This window comes from Neltuma alba, unplaced genomic scaffold, assembly GCF_004799145.2.
Source record: "Neltuma alba isolate B1F8T4 unplaced genomic scaffold, ASM479914v2 tig00005472_pilon, whole genome shotgun sequence".
Lineage (NCBI taxonomy): Eukaryota > Viridiplantae > Streptophyta > Magnoliopsida > Fabales > Fabaceae > Neltuma > Neltuma alba.
In genome coordinates this window covers 2,918-27,182 of record NW_021634122.1, presented here as the reverse complement: position 1 = coordinate 27,182, position 24,265 = coordinate 2,918, and the positions used below count along the sequence as shown (strand labels likewise).

The 24,265-nt window shown below is 32.9% G+C and overlaps 3 protein-coding genes across 3 annotated transcripts; 2 read left to right on the top strand and 1 right to left on the bottom strand.

Moving 5' to 3' along the window:
- Positions 1-1,481: 1,481 nt before the first annotated feature.
- LOC114747815 (uncharacterized) lies at positions 1,482-2,265 on the top strand. The gene has a single exon (XM_028936162.1). It carries the CDS (start codon positions 1,528-1,530, stop codon positions 1,990-1,992), a length of 465 nt encoding a protein of 154 aa, XP_028791995.1. The 5' UTR covers positions 1,482-1,527; the 3' UTR covers positions 1,993-2,265.
- An 11,945-nt stretch (positions 2,266-14,210) lies between these two features.
- LOC114747817 (transcription factor GTE12) lies at positions 14,211-18,161 on the top strand. The gene is made up of 11 exons (XM_028936164.1): positions 14,211-14,384; positions 14,834-15,743; positions 15,937-15,997; positions 16,072-16,218; positions 16,313-16,356; positions 16,454-16,508; positions 16,594-16,677; positions 16,768-16,889; positions 16,993-17,059; positions 17,540-17,661; positions 17,745-18,161. The coding sequence occupies exons 2-11, from the start codon at positions 15,018-15,020 to the stop codon at positions 17,970-17,972; spliced, it is 1,656 nt and encodes a 551-aa protein (XP_028791997.1). The 5' UTR covers positions 14,211-14,384; positions 14,834-15,017; the 3' UTR covers positions 17,973-18,161.
- Positions 18,162-18,781: 620 nt separating this feature from the next.
- Positions 18,782-21,477, bottom strand: LOC114747818 (eukaryotic translation initiation factor 4E-1-like). The gene is made up of 5 exons (XM_028936165.1): positions 21,144-21,477; positions 20,138-20,303; positions 19,876-20,001; positions 18,921-18,986; positions 18,782-18,832 (listed from the first exon to the last, which is right to left on the bottom strand). Exons 1-5 carry the CDS (start codon positions 21,407-21,409, stop codon positions 18,782-18,784), a joined length of 675 nt encoding a protein of 224 aa, XP_028791998.1. The 5' UTR covers positions 21,410-21,477.
- Between the last annotated feature and the right edge of the window lie 2,788 nt (positions 21,478-24,265).

Genomic DNA, 24,265 nt, shown 5'->3' with positions numbered 1-24,265 from the left:
CCATTTAACTAATTTGATTAGATTAAGGAAGTTAGGTAAGTTAGTTAATTATAACAAATGTGACGCGTTTTTCCTAAAACACCATAATCATCTTTATTAATACCTCCTCTCCTTCTTGTACTTGATTATGGTTGAGGGAGTATCTATAGGGGTAATTTAGAGAAAATTGATAAATATGAGAAATGGGTCTTATATTTAGGACCAAAATTAACTCAACAATTAGGTCCTATATTAAGGACCGGAGGAGTATTAATAATGTGATCATTTGGATATAGTACGTATGCACGCAGTAGTTTCAAAATTCTAACTACCATAACAAAATTAGTAGTTAACAAACAGTTTTGAAATTATATATATCTCTAGACATCTAAATGTCAAAGTTTAAAGCCTCAAGCAATCAAAGGAAGCCTTGCATATATACATTGTTTTGAGAGAAACCAGAGGCGACTGGATTTCGCGTTCACTTAATTACAATCATAACACATGGGAACAATTATTTGATGAGTAAAATGCGTTTAATTACAGATTGAGGCTTTTTCTTTTAGCTTGTCTAAAAGAATCATTCTCTCTTGTAAAACCAAAATAGTACTACATAAAATCTCATTTGTAGTGCAATTTTGCACTCCCAACTATGTCTCATATTTATAACCGGAGGTAGCTAGTATTATACCTATTACACGTATATGCAATGTGATAGGGTTTAGTCACCTACTTTGAACGGCATTAAACATTTATTTTCTAGCTTAAATATTTTTAGACAGTTTAAAGTAATATCAATATCTTTTTTCTTTCCAGCATAACGTAATATCAATATCAATATCAATATATCAAGCTTCGTGTGCAAATGCAGAAAACTAAATATTCACATATCGATTCACACGCCTGCGATTTCTATTTCTAACTAATTAATTGAGTCTATAACGGTGACCGACCAGCAAAATAAATAAAAATGGTAATTGGGGAATTGATATTTTTAACTAGTCGCTTAAAAAAAATCCAAACAATCAAATAACTTCTCCGTGTCTACATAATGGACAAATAACTTGCTCGCATTCGCTTGAAAAGATTACACTTTTTACAATATTAGAACTTCTGTGAAGTAAGTAGGCAACGTGAAGATAAAATGAGGGGAAAAAGAAATTGAAAAAAAAAATATTATGAGGGGCGATATTGGGTGGGAGAGAGGGAAAATGTTAATGGGTTAAATTAAAGAGTAAAGACGTGGGCCAAAAGAAACGGAAGCTGATTTAGATTTTAGGCAGCCGACTCACACAAAATAAGTCTTTTTTTTTATTATTATTTATTAGAGGCACAAAAATGAAAGTTAAGTCTGACACACAAAGGAAAGAGAGAGAATTTTAGAGAGAGGAAGGAAGAAAGCGGGGACCGCACTCAACGCCTTTATGGTGACGCCAACACACAAACCCAATCAAACCTCCACTCCCTCCCCTTCTCTATAAATACCAAACCCCCTCTTCTCTTTCTCTCTTCACTCATTTTCGTCACAATCTTCTCATTTTCTCTGACATGGCCGACGAATTCCAAGAGTCCGACGTCATCTTCTCCGATCACTACCACCGCCAGGCCTCCGCCGCGGCCGCCGACCACGACGACAGCTTCGTTGACGATGACGATTCGTGCTTCTTCGACAGTTACAGAGAAGTCATCGCTCAGCCGCCGCATCAGCATCATCAGCAGTGGAATTCGCGGAGTAAGTCCAGCAAGATTCGGAAGAATTCAAACAAGATCGTGGCGAACTCGCTGCCGGTGAACATTCCGGATAGCATATTCCGGTGTATGGACGCGGAGGAGCAGCTGGAGGAAGAATGGGAGGACGAAGGGATGGTTCCGCCGCACGTGCTCGTCGGGAGGAGGATCGCAGGGAAAATGGCCTTCTCGGTGTGCACGGGGAACGGCCGGACCCTCAAGGGCCGGGATTTGAGCCGTGTCCGGAATTCCATTCTAAGAATGACTGGCTTTTTGGAGACCTAATAATTAACGCTTCACAATTTACACGTACGTAACGACTCAGCTAGAATTTTGTTTGCCCCATCGATCACAGATTGAAGAGAACATGAGATTGTTCATTACCTTCATCCTCATGCTTCTGGAGTTGTTCTAGAACTTTCCTTGATTGTAGCAGAAAAACAAACAAGTGTTTTTTTTTTTTCCCACAAGCTACTCAGAATTCATAAACGGAAGTGAATTGAATTCCATTTCTTACACAATTAATATATATACATATATATATTGAACTTGCTTTAAGCTTTTGTGAAGATTGGACAGAAGATATTGGGGGAAGACGAAGCTTGCTTCGGTGACATAGAAGGCGGTGCGCATTGCGCCCACTGGTGTGAGACAATGCTCTGGAGCTTTGTCTGCTCACAAAACAGCTGGTTGGTTCTCCTCTCGCATAAATTATTAAAAAAAACCAAGACCCCGACAATAAAAGGGTTTTATTATGGTTTTAATAAATCTGTGGTGTATATAAATAAATAAAAACTATCTCTTTCACAAATAAAAATAATTCACCCACCTTTCCCATTCAAAAACTTCCATCCGTGTTATTTATTATTCAACCTATCCATAACCAAAACATGTAAACGAATCATTTGCCTCTCATTATAATATGAGTCTTATATGTCAAAGCCAGGACTCAATTAATATATATATATATAATCGAATTTTCCCTGCTTTTTATTATTGTCGCTTATTTAATTAAGATGGTTATTCGAAAACAAAAAATGCACTCTTAGGTTTCTGAAGACAATAATTTTTTATATGGTACTCTTCCGATTCTAGATATATTAGTATAAAAGTTTTATATTTAGGATCGGAAGAGTACATGAATTATTACAAATTTTTTTATTTAAGAAAAGGTCCATTGCCATCGCTAACAACGGTGTTCTGTGATAGGTTGTGATTGAAAATGATGCTCTTTATAAATAAATTAGAATTAGAATTAGAATTGGCATAGTAACATGGGGCTTCAATTATGATCTGGAGGTAGCTACGAAAATGATGGATAGGCACGTATAATTAATTAAATAAAATTCAGTTTATCAACTCTATTTATGACAAGGTGGGAGCCTTGATAGAGGTTTTTTTTCATATTCATAATTATTTATAAGAACGAAATTGGAAAAAAAAAAAAGAGTTTGAGACTGATACTGGCACCTAAATTATGGAATCAGCAATTTAGTTGGCATCTTTTGGCATGTCTGATAACCACCGATACGTGACCTCATCGTTTTTATTTTTAATTTCTTATATATATATATTTATATATATATATATGAAATGCTATCATAGTACAATATTATAATTATGGAATATCGTAATTTCGGGATCCAACAGCCCTATGAAGAATCTCGAATTAAAAAATTGCATATTGACGATTATAAAGTATCACAATTGATTAATTCGATGCGAACAGAAACCTCAAAAGCAAAACGGGCGTCATTCATATCCACATATGGTCGAAATTCATTAAGCTTTTTGTCGCCTGATGTCACGTGTTTAACTATAAGCCGACGTGAATTCAATTAATATATTGAATTTTTCATAAGAAATAATTAGAACAATGATGCAGCAACCAAGTAACTAATGGGTCCTTAATTAGTTTAATAAAAGCTAGAGAGCCGTAAGAAAGAAATGATCAGTATCTCAACAGCAACAACAAAAATTAAATAAACTGTCGCTCCAGTTCTGAAGATTTTCTGAAGCCCAACATTAATTAGGGTTGTTTGGAATAATTTATAAGTAATTTTTTAATCATAATTTATAGAATATAAGATAAGTATGTAAGAAGGGTTTTAACTCGATTTACATAAAATATGCTTATAAGTGCTTAAGCCTCCACACACAGTATTATTTTGGCCCACAAAAAATACACAATATTATTGTGTGTAGTTTGGCCTGCTTAATTAGGAAAAGGGGTCTCTCTGCTTTTCTTTTTCTCTATTTCTATCTACTTCTAATTCCAACCATAAAATTAAATTTTAATGTTCTAGATTTCATATTTTATAAAATTATAAATAAAATTTTAATTTTTTAGAAAATAAAAAATAAAACTAAACTACTAAATTTTAGTCAGAATTCAAGACAATAATAAAAGCATTTTATAAAATTATTTTTTAAAATATAAAATCTGTAACATTAAAATTTTAATCTTAAATGGTTCAGTGATTCCTTCAAAATTAAAACTGTGCCGGCAAAAAAAAAAAAAAAGGCTACTTAATCTTTGTAGGAAAATAAAAGGTAAGGATTGACAATTTTGAATTTTTCATAATGTGCACAGTAATTTTTGAAGATGTATGTACATGTACATAATACTACTTCCAATCCTAATTATAAGCCGACGTGAATTCAATTAATATATTGAATTTTTCATAAGAAATAATTAGAATAATGATGCAGCAACCGAATAACTAATGGGTCCTTAATTAGTTTAATAAAAGCTAGAGAGCAGTAAGAAAAAAATGATCGATCAGTATCTCAACAACAACAACAAAAATTAAATAAATTGTCGCTCCAGTTCTGAAGATTTTCTAAAGCCCAACATTAATTAGGGTTGTTTGGAATAATTTATAAGTAATTTTTTAATCGTAATTTACAGAATATAAGATAAGTATGTAAGAAGGGTTTTAACTCAATTTACATAAAAGATGCTTATAAGTGCTTATAATTGTGATTGCAAACGAAGCCTTAGTAAGGAACATTATTTCATTACATTGGCCTTATTTATTCACATGTGGAGGCGTGGAACCTGCGTTGGTTACAGTGTGAGGAGTTTTTAGTTGCGTAAATACAAAATCTCAAGTTTAAATTTGTATGAATGCAAAAAAAAAAAAAAAAAATTGAAAGAGCTATCCTGATTAGGTTTAATGACACTCACATAATGATCTAGTCAGATAATCATATCCAAAAAAGAAAAAGGTCACAGCAAGTTCTACCATATAATTCCAGTAATTACAGTACTATATAATTAAGTGCTCCGTTTTAATAAGCATGTCTCGATTAATATTTTGATTTTTTTTAAATAACTCGAATTAAAGTCTTCACTACAAGATATACAATAACGATATCAAGAACATATGATGAATGGGTGTTTTTAACCGTTGGCCGTCTCTGGCTCCACGTTTGCATTTATTATCCATGAAGAGAAGGACTTTTCATAAGTCACAACTCAAGTTTGCATTATATTTATATATAAAAAATATTAATTATTTAATATTGTTTTTTTTTAAACTTCTTCCACAACTTAGTATATGAGAATTTCATTAAAAAAAAGTTTAAAATTACTAAATTTTAAATCAAATTTGATAACAATAATAATACGTTTTAATAATGGATTTGCAAATAACAATATATTGAAAAAAAATTATGTAAAATTTAGTAATTTTAAGTTTTTTTAATGAGATTCTTCTCTGAATAAATATATATAGTTTACTATCACCTTGGTATATACAGAAATTTGGAAATTAATGTTATTAGGAGACAATGGATTGTTATCTCAGAGACACAATGATGAAAATGTGTACGTTGCTTTTTAGGGAAAAATGGTAATGGCACATGCAAGCATGTCATAATTGAGTAGGCCTTCGAATTTTGTGATGCCACGTGACTCTTATCTAAATCTTGCAGACACTTCCCAAAAATAAATAAATAAATACTCCTCCGGTTCTTATTATAAAATCTAATTTGACTTTTTATTTGGTCCTAATTATAGGACCCAATCTATTTTGTCTCTTATATTTATGCATTTTTTTCCAAGATAATCCTTCTAATAATGATAGTTTTAGCCAATATACTTAATTAACAAGGATATTTTAGGAATGACAACACTTATTTATTATAAATAACCAACTTAACTTACTTCCTTAATCTCCTCAAATAAGTCAATTGGGTCTTATAATTAGGACCGGAGGAGTAAAACGAGAGACATAAATTTCAATCATCTTCCACAGATATTTACATGCTTTTATTAAACTATGCTGACTAAAAAAATTGTTTAAATTAAATTATCTGTATGGACAAAAAATTAATTTTTCATATAGAAAAGAGTATAAATAAAATTTGGATGATCAGATTTGACTTAATGAATCTCTGAAAAATTATTATTTACTCTTAATTAGAAGTAAAATATCTAGAGCACAAATTTCTTGAATCTATTCAAGATAAATTTTAAAGATAAAATGATTCAAATCATATTACAAAAAAGAATTCAAATCCTTCGTATTAAAGTTTTTGTCTGAATAAATTATTTTTTTGATAAAAAAATACTTTTATCTCAACTGGGAGAGCATTCAATGCAATAATTTTTAAACGCTTGCTGGTCAAAAATTTTTTTTTTTGAACGCTGATAATGATGATGATTATAATTTTTAAAAATGTGATAGTAATAAAGCTAAAATATGTGTTTGGTTATTTATCTTTATACAAGATTTCAGTTTGGTCTATTAACTTCAAAAAATATACTTCTAATCATCTTAATTTAAAGTCATTAATCTTAAGTGACAATTTCCTGTAACAGTCATAATTATTTTGAAAATTAAATTTAATATGTTATAATTTAAAAATATTTTATTAATACTCCATATTTCAATATGCTTATTTTTTGTTAACAATTTTAGAATAAAAAATTAAAAATATTTTTTTTTAAAATTAAAAGACTGAATTGAAATTTTATGTAAAATTAAAGAATTAAAAATATACTTTAACATAATAGTACTACCTTTGATCATAAATATAAAAATTAGTTGACTAATTTGATAAGTAGATTAAAGAAATAAGTTAAATTAGTTATTTGTAATAAATATGTATTATTTTTTCTAAAATATTCTTGTTAATCAAGTTTATTGGTTAGAACTGCTATTATTATAATGATTATCTTTAAAAAAATAAATAAATATAAGAGATAAAGTGAATTAAAATCTTATATTTAAAATTAATATAAAAAATAGATAAGATCTTATATTAAAAATTAGAGATAATACAGCGAATAAATAACATAAGGGAGACAAAGAACAGCGTGAAGGCGGCAGCCAATTAGAATAAGGCAGAAGCCAATGATTGGAGGTGGTGGGGCCCTCATATCCAAACAAGAAACCGAGACAACGAGGCCACGTGCCATCGCATGATGAGAGACACGTGTGGGCCATGATCAACTTGTCCTGAAAGCGCGGGCCACTTAAATTCATCAACCGATGACGTGGATAGCATCATTACCGCACATCCTGTCTCCGAGAATAAAAACTCACCAATCCCAATGGTACCGCCAATCCCCGAAGATGCGCTTGGTTGTACTGGATTATTTAATATCCACCCCCAGTTTTGGACGGTTGTGCGGTCTCATATGATAAGTAGCATCATACCAACATTATTTCCGTTGTAAGCAAGGAATTGCGTTACATTGCATACTTATTGTGCGTTTACTATTACGTCCTCTGCGAAGTATAAGAGGTAATTTAATTTTAAATATAAAATTTTAATTTATTTTGTCTCTTATGACTATTTATTTTTTTAAAATAGTCATTATGCTAATTACATATGGTGAATATATTATTAAATAATAATTCTAATTAATACACATGACTAATAAAGATATTTTAGAAAAGACAATACCTATTTATTGCAAATAACTAATTTAACAAACTTTTTTAATCTACTCAAAATAATTAACTAGCTCTTATATTAAGGACCGATAGTAATATTTTAAACAATCTCTTTTTTTTACAATATATATATTAATTAATAATTAATTCTTGTATGTATTCGCCAAAAATTAGTCTATTTTAACCGATGCAAGTCGTCTTCTTCTTCTCCTTTCCCGGGCTATGAGATGCTTTTTCATGAATTTGAGTGGACGCAATTAAGCTAAGAAGAGTAATAAAACTAGTTGTGTGTGAATTCAAATGATGCGTCCTTAGAAAGTACTCCTACGTTGTCCAAAAGTGATATAGTCATTGGTATACTAACTAAATAATTAATGGAAACGTGTCATTTGGAAATGGGATAAAAGGATAGATAATGAAGTGAAAATCAAAAAAATCAAACCTGCTGTATTTGCAAATGGACGAGGAATATGCATGTACACACACTAGCTCCAATCCTTAATATAAGAGTTACTTTGACATTTAATTTGATCTTTAATACTACCTCCAGTCCTTAATATAAAACTCTGTTTGACTTTTATTTTGGTCATAAATATAAGTTCCTAATTCACTTTGTCTCTCATATTTATGCATTTTTTTTCAAAGTAGTCCTTCTAACAATTATAGTTCTAGCCAATATAGTTGATTAGTAAGAATATTTTAGGAAAGACAACACATATTTATTACAAATAACTAACTTAACTTCTTTCTTTAATTTTCTCAAATTAGTCAACTGGGTCTTGTAATTAGGATCGGGGGTAGTATAAGATCCCAATCAATTTATCTTCATATTTATTTATTTTTTCAAAATAACTCTTGTAGTAGCTGCATGTGTTAAGGATTTCATCAAATAATGATTCTAGCTAATACACATGATTATATGGGTATTTTAAAAAGAATAACAAGTATTTGTTACTATTATCTAACTCAATAAACTTTTTTAGTCTGTTTATGTTAGTCAAGTAATTTTTATATTAAAGTTTCGAATAGTATTTTCTTATTCATTCTCCGTTCATGAAAAGACAGCTTCAGCATGATCTTCCCAAACCTTTCATGATCCTTTTAATTGGTCACAAAAAGACAGCCTCAACATTTTCCCAAGCTTTCTTTCTTTGTTTTTATTTTTTCTCCAACCGCATGCGATCCGTGTCGTCATTGGTTAGTGATATATATAATCCGTTTTATCAATAAAAAGAGCCTATGATATAAAAAAGCCGAGTGTAACTATGTAAGCACACATAAAAGAACTCCATTCTATATATGTACATGTAGCCCTTTACTTCGAACATTCAATATACAAATTCAGATTCCCCCGAAAGAATAAAACATAAGAGACCAGAGAAAAATAAGTGGAAAGTGAGGCCTGCTGCAGTAGAAGATATATCACAAACTGCCCAAATCCAAATAGCTACATAAAATGTACATCCATAACACTAATTTCCACTCAATATATAGCTTAATTACTTTGCTACAAATAATTGAAAAACATGCATATGTATCAGTAACTTATATACACTTTTTTTTGGGTGGAGGGGGGGAGAGGCGTGTGGGGAAGCGAGGGCTAATGAATAATAAGAGTTCAAAGTTAGGGAGATTCTGATGATCATGACATTAGATTAATTCACTTATACTATTTCTAGTCCTTAATATAAGAATTTGTTTGATTTTTATTTTGGTTCTAGATATAAAACCTCAATCTATTTTGTTTCTCATATTTATTTATTTTTTCAAGACAGTTTTTGTAATAGTGGTAGTTTTAACCAATATACTTATTAATAAAGATATTTTAAGAGAAACAATACTATTTATTACAAATAACTAACTTAACTAATTTTTTTTAATCTATTCAAATTAGTTAACTAGCTCTTATATTAAGAATAAAAGGTAATATTATATATACATATATGCTTTTAGATTTATGGAATGAACCGGTTTGTTTCACTTTCGATCGGATTATTGTTTCGCTTCTGTGGTCTCTAATATGCCACCCCATTTTTCTTTCTTCCCCCTTGTCACTCACTTCTCTCACCCCCGCCCCTCATTTATCATGTTCTAATTACCATTCAATGAATCTTGTTCAATGAAAACGAAAACGACACTGATTTTTTTTTTTCCTTTTGAGAATAATACATATGACTTCATTTTGGATATTCACAATTATTTGGTATTTCATTCTCTTCCTGTTCATAATATAAAACCTATTTAACTAATTTAATTAGATTAGGGAAGTTAGGTAAGTCAATTAATTATAAGAAATATGACATATTTTTTCTAAAACATTATAATTATCTTTCTTAATATCCTTCCTCTCTTACTTACTTGATTATGGTTGAGGGAGTATCATTGATTAATGATATATATAATCCGTTTTATCAATAAAAAGAGCCTGTGATATAAAAAAGCCAAGTGTAACTATGTAAGGACACATGAAAAGAATTCCATTCTATACATGTACATGTAGCCCTTTACTTAGAAGATTCAATTTACAAATTCAGATCCCCCCCGAAGGAATAAAACATAAGAGACCAGAGAAAAATAAGTGGAAAGTGAGGTCTGCTTTACTAGAAGATATATCACAAACTACCCAAATCCAAATAGCTACATAAAATGTACATCCATACATTAATTTCCACTCAATATATATTTTAAATACTATATCTGGTCCTTAATATAAGACCTCATTTGACTTTTATTTTGGTTTTAAATATAAGACCTAATCTACTTTGTGTCTTATATTTATTTATTTTTTTTCTAGATAGTCATTCTAATAATGGTAGTTCTAACCAATAACTTGATTAGCAATGATATTTAGGAAAGACAATAACTATTTATTACAAATAACTAACTTAACTTATTTTTTTAATTTACTCAAATTAGTCAGCTAGCTTTTATATTTAGGATCGAAGGTGCTACTTTGCTACAAATAATTTAAAAACATGCATATGTATCAGCAGCTTATGTACACTTTGGAGGGGGGTGTCGTGGGGAAGCGAGGGCTAATGAATAACAAGAATGCAAAGTTAGGGAGATTCTGATGATCATGACATTATACTAAATCACTTATACTGCCTCTGGTCCTAAATATATAAGTTTGTTTAACTTTTATTTTAATCCTAAATATAAGATATCAATCTATTTATTTAGAAAAAATGACAAATAAAGACTCTCAATATGTGAAATTGCGATTTAGGACCCTCAATTTGAAAAATGGCAAATAAAGACCTGCTCCCATATTGCAAATATAAAATTTTAGTGAAATGTCTAAAATGCCTCTCAGTCAAATGACAAATTTATTTTAGCAAATGATAACTTCAGTAGACTAAATCACAACTTGGCTGAGGGACATTTTAGATATTTCACCAAGATTTCATATTTGGAATATGGGACCAGGTCTTTATTTTCTATTTTTCAAATTGAGAGTCCCAAATCGCAATTTCACATATTGGGGTTTTTATTTGCCATTTTTCCTTTTATCTATCATATTTATCTATTTTTTAAATCTAATTTTTATAATAATAGTAGTTATAATCAATAAACTTATTAGTAAAGATATTTTAGAAAAGACAACGTCTATTTATTACAAATAACTAAGTTAATTAATTTTTTTAATCTATTCAAATTAGTGAACTAGCTCTTATATTAAGAAAAAAAGATAGTATTATATATACATATATGCTTTTATACTTGTGGAATGAACCAGTTTGTTTCAATTTCGATCGGATTATTGTTTCGCTTCTGTGGTCTCTAATATGCCACCCCGTTATTCTTTCTTCCCTCTTGTCGTTCACCTCTCTCACTTTTTTCTCTTTTCTCATGTTCTAATTACCATTCAATGAATCTTATTCAGTGAAAACGAAAACGGCACTGATTTTTTTCTTTTGAGAATAGTACATCTGACTTCATTTTGGGTATTCACAATTATTTGGTATTTCATATTATATATTGACTCATCTAGATTATTATTAGATTATTAGAGCATCCACGGATTCTAAATCGGACCTTGAGAGTTATTTATTTATTTCTTGAACAGTGTGCGTTTTTAAATTTCAATCTCCAGACAATTATTTTTCCTCCTCTTACTTGAATATGATTTTTTTTTTTTTAGCCAACAAGTTAAATATATGTTTATCTTCTATAAATTCATGAAATCAAGTGTAACTGAAGGCAAAATGTAGAGTATAGAAGAACCTTGAAATATGTACACCTACAAAGAAAATTTTTTAAACAATATAATTAAGACGTTTTAAGTAGGTTTTTCTCACAAAACAAAAAAAAACCCAGTGATTACCAGAACTTGACGATGATGGGGAGGTAGCTGTAGAGAGCTATTGAGTTTCGTAATTAAATTTGATTCATCAGTCTGCTTGCAGTTATTTTAATGTCGTAGCTAGCCATCCCATTAATTAATTATATTCGCTTTGTTTATTCTCAGAAAGTACCAACCACACACCTACCTATTCCATTCTCTCACGTATTTTCAGAAGATCAAGAATATCAGTGTCAAATTAAACTGCAATGATTGGTTTTGATTCAGTAACGATAATTACTAACATAATTAGGATAATTGTTTTTTTATTAATTTTATTATTAAACCCCCAGTCAACTGCAATCTCATTGGTTATCATTCGGATAATACATACAAACAGGATCATTTATCAGCTTTTTTCAGTGTTTATTTATCCAGGCATGGATCATATACTAGATTACTGGTATTTTAATGGACTGCTTCTTCTTTGTTTGTTTCAAACTTTGTGTTGGGTTTTATAAACGATCCACACTTGATGGATTTGGGTAGTTTAAAGCCCAAAAGAAAAGGGCAGGGGAAAAAAGAAACCTCTTCTCTACCTTTTATTCATTGGTCCATTTATTGGGCAGCGTAAGTTTTTTATTTTTTTGCCGGAATAGTGGGGGGCGTATAAGTTGAATCCTAGTTATTTCAACACCTCATGTGCTTTTTCATATAATATACTACTTCATGCACTTAATATAAAAATAAAAACTTATTTGATTTTTATTTTGATCCTAAATATAAGATTTTAATTTATTTTATTCTTCATATTTATCTATTTTTTTCTAAGATAGTTCCTATAGTAATGGTAGGTCTAGCCAATACACTTGATTGATAAATATATCTTTGGAAATACAACACTTATTTACTACAAATAACTAATTTAACTAATTTTTTTAATTTACTCAAATTAGTTAATTAGTTTTTACTTTATATTAAGGATCGAGGGTAGTATTTAGTAAGAAAAATAAAATAAAAAAATCACGAATTTCTCAGCTAAAAAAAAACAAGAAGAAAAGGCACAAATTCTACCGAATCCAGTTTACATCACATTTATTATACATTATTGATTATTGATATACTTTCCTATTTATAAGGGCAGATGAAATTTTTTTTCTTAATCTTATTTATAAATCACATGTATAAATGTATTATTATGTCTTTTATTTATTATGGTATAAGTTGTTATTTTTTTTCAAGAGTGTATATATTAAATAGGAATAAAACTCAAAAGTTATTATATTTTAAGTGAAAGTAATGTAGTTTAAGAATTTTTTTGAATTATATAAATATGCTGAAATGTTTCATAAATAAGATTAGAGGAAAATCATCATTTCAAAAACGGGGGGAAGCTGAATTATTGAGAGCGTTATTTCATTTGTAAAATTGCACTTCTCTGATTCTTAATATAAGACCTAATCATTGAGTTAATTTTGGTCCTAAATATATGACCCATTTCTTATATTTATCAATTTTCTCTAAATTACCCATATGGATACTCTCTCAACTATAATCTAGTAGAAGAGGAAGATGGGGTATTAAGAAAGATGATTATGGTATTTTAGAAAAAACGTATCATGTTTTTTATAATTAACTAACTCACCTAATTTCTTTAATCTAATCAAATTAGTTAAATGGGTCTTATATTAAGACCACAAGAGTATAATGTTTTGTATAATTCATTGACGCAGTAAAACCTATGTTTTCCCAACTGGTTTTGACGATCAAATCAAACATGGTCATTATTTTAGTCAAGACTAAAAATTTTAAACAAAATCTACGCTTTAATTAAAAATGATAAAAAGTACTAATAAAGCCCGATACAGTTGGTAGATAGCTGGGTCCTTTAAACATGATGTTTTGGGTTCAAACTAAACCGTGTGCACAAAAAAAACTTTGCCGGGGATGCAAAACCCACTTCAGTGATCTCTACTCCTTGAAGGGATTAGTCTTTAACTATCAGTTAGGGGATACCACCTGGTTTCTATATAAAAAAAAAGAAAAGATACAACGTACTGATAATCTAAACTTCAGAACCATTACTTCACCAATTATTCTCTCTTTCTTTTAACCCGTTCTCGATTCCAAATTTACCGCACAGGAAAAATTGATCTGAGTGAGAAAACGAGGGAGGGGCAGAAAAGGTAATTCAGGATTTGGCGCCGCCTTGTCGGAGATCCCAATGATTTTTGCCTTTTTAACATTAAATATTACATAGGGCCGAACGCTGTCCTCTCGGTGTAAAAGAAAAACTCGCGCGTCGAGTGGGAAAGGGAAAAACCCTAAATCTTTTCAGTCACACTGTTGAACCCAAGCTTCCAGCTGCTTGCTCTTTCCGTTCACTCTGCGTCCGTCTGTGAGGGGGCTTTATAGCCCTCTCTCGATGTACCCGTTTTCTTCCTGATCCATCTACAGCTTTGCTCTTCTCCGGTGTCATGCAGGTAATGTTCTTTTGGAGCCCTAATTTATTTATATGCAGGCGCGCAATTTTCTGTTATCTGGTGTGAGGTGCTTGATTGTTTAGGTTGCCGAGCTAAGTGGCTCACGAGTTGGATTGGAATTTGGGGTCATTTTGGTATTTCTCGGATTTGGTTTGTGAAACTCACGATTTTTGAAAATGCTTTGATCTGCTTTACTTGTGTAATCCCCTGGTTCGAAGGGATTAGGAAGCGGACTTTTCTTTTCCGCTTCTTAATCGATAGCCATGCGATTTCCCCCCTTTTGCACGGGTGGTTTAGTGGATCGGATATATATGTTTCTGGGATTCCGAACTTGTGATTTTATCGTAGTTTATTCACGCAGGAAGTTCAGTTTGGTTTTTTTTCCTTCCTCTGATACAATTTTTCGCTAGCTGCAGTAATACTGACCTATGGATAATTTTTTTCTGTAGAGTTTCCACCTACCCCCTGTCAGTTTGATCAATTTCTGGAGTTGGGCAATTTAATTGAGCTGTGATCCCGTAAAATAGCTTTGCTTGCTGGCTGTTATTTGCTGTAATTGATTGAAGTCCTTTGGCGTTTGACAATTTAGAAATATAGGCTGTGCCCTGTAGCATCTTTGTTTAGTCCATCACTATGATTGCGACAGAAACTATAGTTCCAAGTACAAAGTTGAAGATAAAGTTCTCCACCAAAAGGATAGAAGTTAATCCCGGGACAAAATGTGAGCTTGACCAGAAAGTGGACCGTACTGATGACGCTGGGCTCTATAATTTAAAGGAAAGGTCCTCTGTACCGGGTTCCAACAAGCGAGGACCACCTGGGAGTTATGAGGGCCAAAAGGAGAAGAGGCAGAAGATGGAACGGAAAGCTTCTCTACAGTGTGCTACTATTCTGAAGAGTCTAACATCTCATCCATATAGCTGGGTTTTTAGTAAGCCAGTGGATCCTGTAGCTTTGAACATTCCAGATTATTTTTCAGTTATATCCGAACCCATGGATTTAGGCACAATTAAAAGCAAGTTGGAGAAAAATTTGTATGCTGGCGCTGAGGAGTTTGCAGCTGATGTTAGACTCACCTTTTCAAATGCAATGAGATATAATCCTCCTGGTAATGATGTTCATCTGATGGCAAAGGAACTCAATAGGTCCTTTGAGAGAAGATGGAAAGACTTGGATAAAAAATGGAAGTGTGGTGATGGTGATGGAAAATGTATGGCTGGAACAACTATGGAAAACGTGAGAAAAAGTGGTACTGTGGTGCCTCCTGTGCAAAAAGATATCTTGCCAAGAAAGTCTCAGCAGTTATCTGAACAGAAAGGCATGCAGAGGAGTAATTCGTTGACTGCAAGAGATGATAAAGTAATTGCTGCTTTCTTGAAGCTTGAAATACTGAACATGCAAGATTTCAAGGCATTTTGTATGAATGGATTGAATAAAATATGTGGTTTCTGCAGAGTTCCCTGTGGTCAATTTGTTGCGGCATGCATCTTTTATTTGCTATATGTTTGTTGAGAAGTATTTTTCTAAATAACTCTAATTGCTTTTCTTGTAGGTGGTGGTTTCTAAATCATCACATATTCCCTGCAAATTGATACTGAAAAACATACACAAAGGTAAGGCATAAAACCAAAGAGTGAAGTGCAATCGTATGGTTCTGCATGCGACCTAAGAGCTTTGTGTTTTATAGGAAGCAAAGATAACAGTAATGAGGAACGTCCTTCTGTCTCTGCGAAGCCTTGTCCTTCATTGAGTCATGTCACACACAAGGCTAACATTTCTGGGGACACTGCAAGCCATGGTGTCGTTTCTGGTGATTCAACATGCGTGTCATCAGGTAATTGACGATCTTTTGTCAGCTTCTTTTTGATTATGCCATTTTGTCCCTTGTGGGCTTTTATATTTTAACATTGGTTTACTTAAATCTGAAGGATCTGAAGGAGGGAATATGAGTGGCGCTGAAGCTTTGGAACGGGTATTGATAATGAAATTGTTGTATAACATGAGTTGGCTGCAGCTTTTGGAACTCTAACTCTACATTTGAATCTAAAAATGTTTGTATCAAATTCCAGAATTGCCCCGCTAAAGGTACACCGTCGCAGGGGAAGTTGGATCCTGACTTTGATGGTGAGACGATTTTATGATTTATAATATGTCATCTTCTAGGTGTTCCTATCTTATTAAATATGCATGGTGTTGACATTATGCAAAGGGGCTGTAAGTGCTGTGGATAGTGAACGTCTGTCCCCTAGCTCTCCTCTTACAGATCCTGCTATGGATGCTTCCTCTGTAGAAGGTCAGCTTTTCTTAGATGTTTTGATGAATTGTTGCTTTTGCGTTGTAGAATGGTACTTAGTGGTACTTGTTTTTGCTTCTTCTATTCCAGTATCGAGCAATCCCATCATGGATGCGCAAATGTCACCCAAGAAGGCCCTTCGAGCTGCAATTCTGAAGCGCCGTTTTGCAGATACCATCCTGAAAGCACAGCAAAAGACTCTTCTGGATCATGTAAGGCTTCTGTCGATGGTATTTAAAAATCTTTTCATGCCTTAAATGTAGGGAGGCTTTGAATTTGCTCTGTTATCTTAATGCGTTTTCCATATTTGTTTAGGGAGACAAAGCTGATCATGTGAAATTGCAGCAGCAAAAGGAGAGATTGGAAAGAATACAAAGTGAAGGTGAATAAAACACAATATATTTGTGTGTTTTGTATTTTGTAACTTTTTTTTTTAATTTCTATTCGTCATGGATTTAACGAGTACTAGTTGGGTGACTCTTGTTATACTTGTAACCTCATACTAGGGTATTTGAAGTGGCTAATGATTGGGTTGTTGCTGGTCACACTTGTTGGTGGGTTAATAAGTCACTTGTGTTCGTAATTTATCATTTTGAGATAAAAATGCAACCTAGGACGTCCATTCAAGTTCAACCTACCGTTTTAATCTAGCCTAATATGCATAGTGTGATTTCAAAGTGACTTTAGCTGTAGTATTTTCCCTTGCATGTAACTGTCGGATGCCAAATGCTTATTTTTTGGTCCTAATTTGACTGGGATTGGTTGTCCTCATTGGGCTTGAAAGATTCGTTGGAGTGTCACTTCTTGCTTGATTGATGCGAATCGTTATGTCGTTCACAAAATGCTGCACTTTAAATAACAGAAAGAGCCAGAATTGAAGCCCAAATCAAAGCTGCTGAATCTGCTGCAAAGATGAGGGCTGAGGAAGAATTGAAGCAACAAAGGGAGAAAGAAAGGGAAGCCGCACGAATGGCAATTCAAAAGGTTCTGTTCTCATACATTTTTGTAGCAAAATTTTTCAATAATTCATCTTGAAGCAAAGAGGCTCACTCTGATGTCCTATTCAGGTGGAAAGAACTGTTGATATAGAACATAACTTGGAGATTCTGAAAGAGCTTGAAATTCTCAGCGGGTGTACCTTGCATGGCTCCGCAGTTGCAACGGAGAAACCAGAACAATCTCAGCTTGGTTACTCATTGGAGCGTCTTGGCTTGTTTATAAAGGATGAGTTTAAAGCAGAAGATGATGATGAGGTTCTGATTGGAAATTGGGAAGAAGGGCAAATTTTGTTTTGATACACCTTGTACTGTTCTTCCTGCTCTCTTTGTTAATACCTTTTTGACGGGGGAAACATATTTGTAAATGCAAAGTTCTCTGCCTCAACTGAAACTTCAGTGGGAGAGATTATAAAAGGAAAAAAAAGAAGCAATAGTCTATATTTTATCGTGGAATGATTCATTAATGATATGCCTGTTATGTTAGCATCAGCACTTTAATCCTTCTGAAAATTGAGATTTTCTGTTGTTTTAACCTGGAATTTTGTTGCTGATCATGGATTAAGATGCGTTTGGTACAGCTTGAGCAGGCGAAAAAACAGAGAAATTGCCGTAAGCGGATTTTGAAAGGACAAACGGAGGCAAACACGTGCAAGTTGTATTTATTCAGATAAAACGGTGACTGTTGGTGTCTCCAGAATTCTTCCATAGCACCCCTTCCCTATTAGTCGGTACTACCGCTACACATTAGAACTAAAATTGCAGTATCTCAAAGTCCTTGCTCTTTATACAGCGAGGTCCTGGAGGATATCTTCATGTAGTGAACCAATACTATCTTCCTTTGCCCAACAAGCCCATTTTGCCAGCAGTGGCCCCAAAAAAAAAAAGGGCTATCTAGAGTTTACCCGGGTGCCAAATTGTAGTGTTCCCTACAAAGCTCACCGATTATAGACGGAAACCACTGTATTAATGAAGGAATGCCTTCTAGATGCAATAAATCTCAGGACGCAGAACCCAGAGTAGCTTTCAAGACAAAAGAGAACCAAAGAAAACCAGCTCAAGTATGTTGGAGGCATATCCAAACCTTGCCAAGAGAATTGGTGTAACGTTCATATGAAATATTTATTTTTAGCAGCTCTGTCGTGCTTCTTAGCATCCTCCTGGAGAATTAGCAACCAATAAATTGAAAACTAACCCGGTTAGGCCCTGGCTTCTGATAAAATGCCGAACAAGCATAAACAGTCTTACATGGAAGATGAAGCCAATTTGGTCATTGTAATCAAGAAATTCTTTCCACTGTTTTCCAATGCTTATCTGCAATAAGAAGACATTCATGAACTGGCATAAGAATCGGCAAATTATACTCAACAAATGCGGACCCGCAGACCTGGAAAAAGGAATATCGTGGCAGTTTTTATTCAGCTATAGCATATACTATGTTACCCCCCCCCCCCATGGGGACATTACACATATCACAAGCTAGTCAGCTGTGGAATATTATATACAGAATATTCCAGAGGCATGGTAAAAGTTATCATTTATAACTTCAGGATAACACAAACCTCCCACGTACAAGGAAAAGAAGTGCCATCTACTCCTAAATTTATCATGTGACCCAGCTACTTGCTAAACCCGTCATCTATTGGCTATCAGGCTTCACCTCTTGAGGCTCAGACACAATTTCACAATATTTTCCCCAACTGCCTAAACTTTCACAATAAAAACCAAATATCTATCTAAATACTTTTTCTAAGCAATTAAAGAAGAAAACGTCATACAGCCGGAAACCAAAGCTATTTAGTTAGCCACTTCTCTTAAACCAACCTTACTTAAAATAAGGCACTTCAACCAGTCATAGGATAGAAAGTTTCAAGCATACTGCAGTGAGTTTTGGGAGTCAAGTGGAAGAAACGGACGGTACCAAGGAGAAAATTGGGGGACATCGAGATCAAACTTTGTGATGCAGCTTAAAGCTCAGGATGGCCCAACGTTTTGTGATTATTAGTAATTACAAATATGAGCAACCGATGAGAACTCTTTTAAAAAAAAAAGAAAAAAAGAAAAAGAAAACTGCTCAAATGATCTTAAATCCTTGAAATTTGAATTGCACATTATCATAAGAATTGAACAATTGTAACTGATTCGGTAAATTTTGCTTTTTCCTCTGAAAAAAACAATATAACAATGACAATACAGTTTGCACCTGAGCTGCTTCATTTGAAGCGTTTCTAGTCCAGATAGCAATTTTTTCCTGCCTATTTCTGACATTTACAACAGCGCCACAAATTTCCTCTCCATGGTCAAACTGTTCTCCAATCATTGCCAGCAACTAGATGTGACAAAACACAAAACACAAAATATTAGTTTATCAGAGCTTCTTGTGGACTAAGGGCCCTTAATGTTAATCGTAAAATGATAGAGATTCTTATCACAAAAAAAAAAATGATAGAGATTCCAGAGCATACCGTATATAACCAACATGTATCAGATTTTCCCCTAGGAAAAGTAACAGTCCATTTTCCACCATTAGCACAAACAGGGTCCTCCCACTTTGGCTCAATTTTGTATTTAAAACAGTGGAAGTCTGCTCCCACGGCCAACTTGCTTGGATGATGTATGTTGTTGTATACACTGAACGAAGATATATTGAACGAAATTATCAGTCAATGAAAGCAAATAAATATTTTCCTTGGATTTGAACATGCTACAGTGAATTTCTAGCAACAACCAAGTAACAAGAGTAATGAAGATCATAATTGATGGCGAAACATGTAGTTGAGGCTGGGAATCATGGCCTAAGGATAGTAAAGATCATGCCCGATCTGATGATTCATGAGCTACCATAAAAACATTTTTAATCAATTTTTATTCTATGTGCATCATATTCTAAGCGGATAGGATGCCAGAATGTGGACCTTGAAATGGACCTTATATGTACGAAAAGGAAAAAGAGCAGGGACGTATCATATAAGATTCAAGACACCACAATGTCGACACAGTAGGACAAAGGGAACGCCAGAACAGAGGGAAAAGAAGAATCACCATCCCCTCTTCCTTTAATACATACGTACTGACGAGAATCCTGACAAGAAGTTCAAACTGGATCCTCTACAGAGAGAGAATAAAACCATCGAACAGAAAATAAAATGATATGCAAGGTTCAATACTTCTTCTTTTTATATAGATGTCCAATTTCTCTCTCGTTAACTTATGCATTATATGTTATCAATTCATGATTAGAGAGTATGGGGAAATGCTCAAATTCATACAACAAATGAGAGAGATGGAAGACAATTTAATCCATATTTTTAAGTATAGAATGTTTAAGAAGAAGATAGGGGGCGAATAATGAAAAGAAAACTGATGTAGAAACTCAAATCTAAGAATTACGCTATAATCCTCGGTATATCTTCCAATCTGTTTTATCAGCATCCATTCAAAGAATAAAATTGAAGAATGAAAACCAGAAACCTCCAAAACTCCTCCACAGTTGCAAAGGTATAAACGGGCCGGATAGAGCTTCCCCAGGCGGCTTGCTTGGACTTGGCAGAGGGATTATCGAACCAGAAGGTCCAAGAATGCTCAAGCGGATGAGGCTGTCGGACCATCGCCGTCGGTAGCTTGGAAGACGCGGAGCCATCATCTCGAACGATCTCTCCTTGCTCCTCCCCATTCTGATCGCCGTCATTGATTTGATTGCCGGTAACGGTAGGCTTTGGGGGTTCATCCACCGCCATTTTCTCTCGCTTTCTTAGCACAAACTGAAATGCCCTCGCAGTTTCGCTCTTTCCCCCGCTTTCTCTCGTAACGACCAACGAGTAGCGAGTACTTTTCGCATCTGTCACAGTTAGTTCACAGGGGAAAAAGGGTTGTTGGCTTTTGGGTTTTTTAATATGGCCTCATGGTTTTTTGATTCTTGTTTTTTGCCTAATATCACTGGGATTTAAATTTAAAATGTCATCTTGGATTTAATGCAATATAGGAAGTTTTTATTTGAGGTTTTATTGTCATATTTGGATTGTTCTTAAATTGTAATTTTAAAGCTTCTTTTTGGATTTCACCTGATCTTTTTTTTTTTTGGGTCCAAGATTTCACCTGATCATTCTGGATTGATTCTTTATTTCTATTTTTTTTGTTAAACTTTCGATCTTAATTTTATTTTGCATAGAATCATTGATTTTAGATTATGATAAATTCTTCCTCTTTCTTGTTTATGAGGCGGAAATAATGATCATTTCTTCGTAAGTGGTAGTCTTAATTAAAAATATCATATTCTTGAACTTGTCAGTTAAATGAAATAAAATTTCTACTTAAATTACAATAAATTAAGCAATAATAAATCATCAATATCATTCAATCGATACGCTGTGTAAAAATAAAATAATTAATTTCTTTTTCTTTACTGTTGAATCGTTATCTATAGATATGACGTTATATAGAAAATCGTTTGATTACTGTCCTTTCTAAAATTATTTGGATATGCCCATACTGCTCTAAGCTAAATCAAATCGAAATCAATTCAAGGCATGAAATTAGTCAAGTGAAATTTGATAAACAATTAATTAAGTGGTCAAATTAAAATTAATTTTGTTTAATATATGAAGTTATATGATCATTATTCACAAGTTATTCCATTGGCTTGGTTGAATAGAAGCTTAAGAGTAAGTATTGGGGGGGGGGGGGGGGGTGCGCGGATCAAGAAGAACTTCGACAAAACGCTCCCTCACTTTCTTCTCTCATCCCTTTTCTTTATGTTTATTGTTTAATTTGACATATTTAATATTTTGAGTTTGAGTTTTATTGTGATGATTTAGACCATGTGTGGCCAACACATGTGGATTGTTTGAAATTTGATCCCAAACTGGGACAAATTACGGCGGTTAATGCTATGGATAACTGAAATTAACCGCGAGGTTACCCATAAACATGGGGCTAGAATGTGACAACTGCTAATCAACTTTTTTTTCCCCTCCTTTTCTCCTGTGCTTATATTTATTCAATTCTTTGTTCAATGCTATTATATTGGTTTGGCCAAATCTGAGAAGAGTAAATTTGAGCCTCTTGGATGAATTTGGAAAAGGAAATCTAAATAGATTTTGAATTCTATAACTTGACATCCAACTTAGCTTAATTATTGTTTCAGTTTATCCTTAGGATATGATGTGTCGGCGTTTTATTTTAATTGATGGCACGTTAATCTCATTATTTTTTTGGCCAAAAATCTCATTAATTGATATGATGAATAAATCAATTAAATTAGTTATTAATAAATCATAGTTATATACTTTAATTTACTTGATTGTTTGAGAGCCGTTAGTTAGTTATCTTTTGCATTCACAGTTACAACTCATCAACATTACATATCAAAACTAAATTAATCGAAGAATAAAATCAACGGTTTAGTTAAGAGATTAAAGTGAAATCGAACAATGATAAAGTGAAATATATTACTTCATGTCTGTATTTATTTTTTCACTCTTTCAGTGTTTTACTTTTGAGTAGTAGTGATAACTGATAAGTACTGTTACTTAGGAGGTGTTTGGGTAAAAACTAAACCATAGTTTTAAAAGTGCTTTTACGATATACGAAGTAAAAATATAGAGGATTTTGCCTCGTTTTGTGAAAAAGTACTTCTGATAAGTATTTTTGGGTGCTTCCAAACACTCCCTTACTCTTTACCAAAAAGCTATTAAATCATCGTATCTAATGATTAAATCATTTAAATTAAATTATCCTCTGCCATCAAATTAATCAGACCATTCTGTATAGTTGTGCCGGAGATTTCTCCCCAATATTCATTTTTTTATCCCTTGTTATCATATTATGTGTTTTGGTGTGCAAATTTCTTTATATATTTATTATAATTTTTATTTAATCCACATGCATTGTTTAATATTTGCAACAGGAGTTTTAAGCGATACTCCCTCCGTTCCTTATTATAAGAGACGAATAACTGAATTACATTGTTCAAAAAAACAGTTAAAATTAGTTAAGAACAATCAATGTGTAAAAAATGTAATTTTTTTTTCCAAAAATGCCCTCATTAATAAGGAGAGAGAGCATGAGAGAGAACAATGGTAAATTATTAAAAGAAAGGGAAATGGAAATGAGAGAGAGTGTGAGTTGGAGACAATAAATATGGGTAAAACAGGAAATCAATACAAAAAAGTAGAGATAACTTTTAAGTGTCTCTTATATATAGGAACATGCCATAAGCATCAAATGTCTCTTATAATAAGGAACGGAGGGAGTATAATTTATGAAGAGAGGATATGCAGTTCAGAGCCAGCAAATTTAATGGTCAATTGTAATTTCTTGGAACTCAAGAAAGTCATCGTTGGCGAAAATATGCTTTTCTTTATGAGTTCGCGTTTAGATTCTTATCGATCCGGGCCATGGAAATATCTTGTTAGTATCTTATCAGTAATTAATGCACGATCCCTATATATAACATTCACTGATTAAGGAATTGAATACTTTCTAAAATCAAAGTAATCTTTATCTCTGCTCTTTCCCAATCTCTGAGGTGAATCTCAACGCTAAACCCTACCCTCGTCGTACTGAGTACCTTTCCATCCACAAAACATTCAACT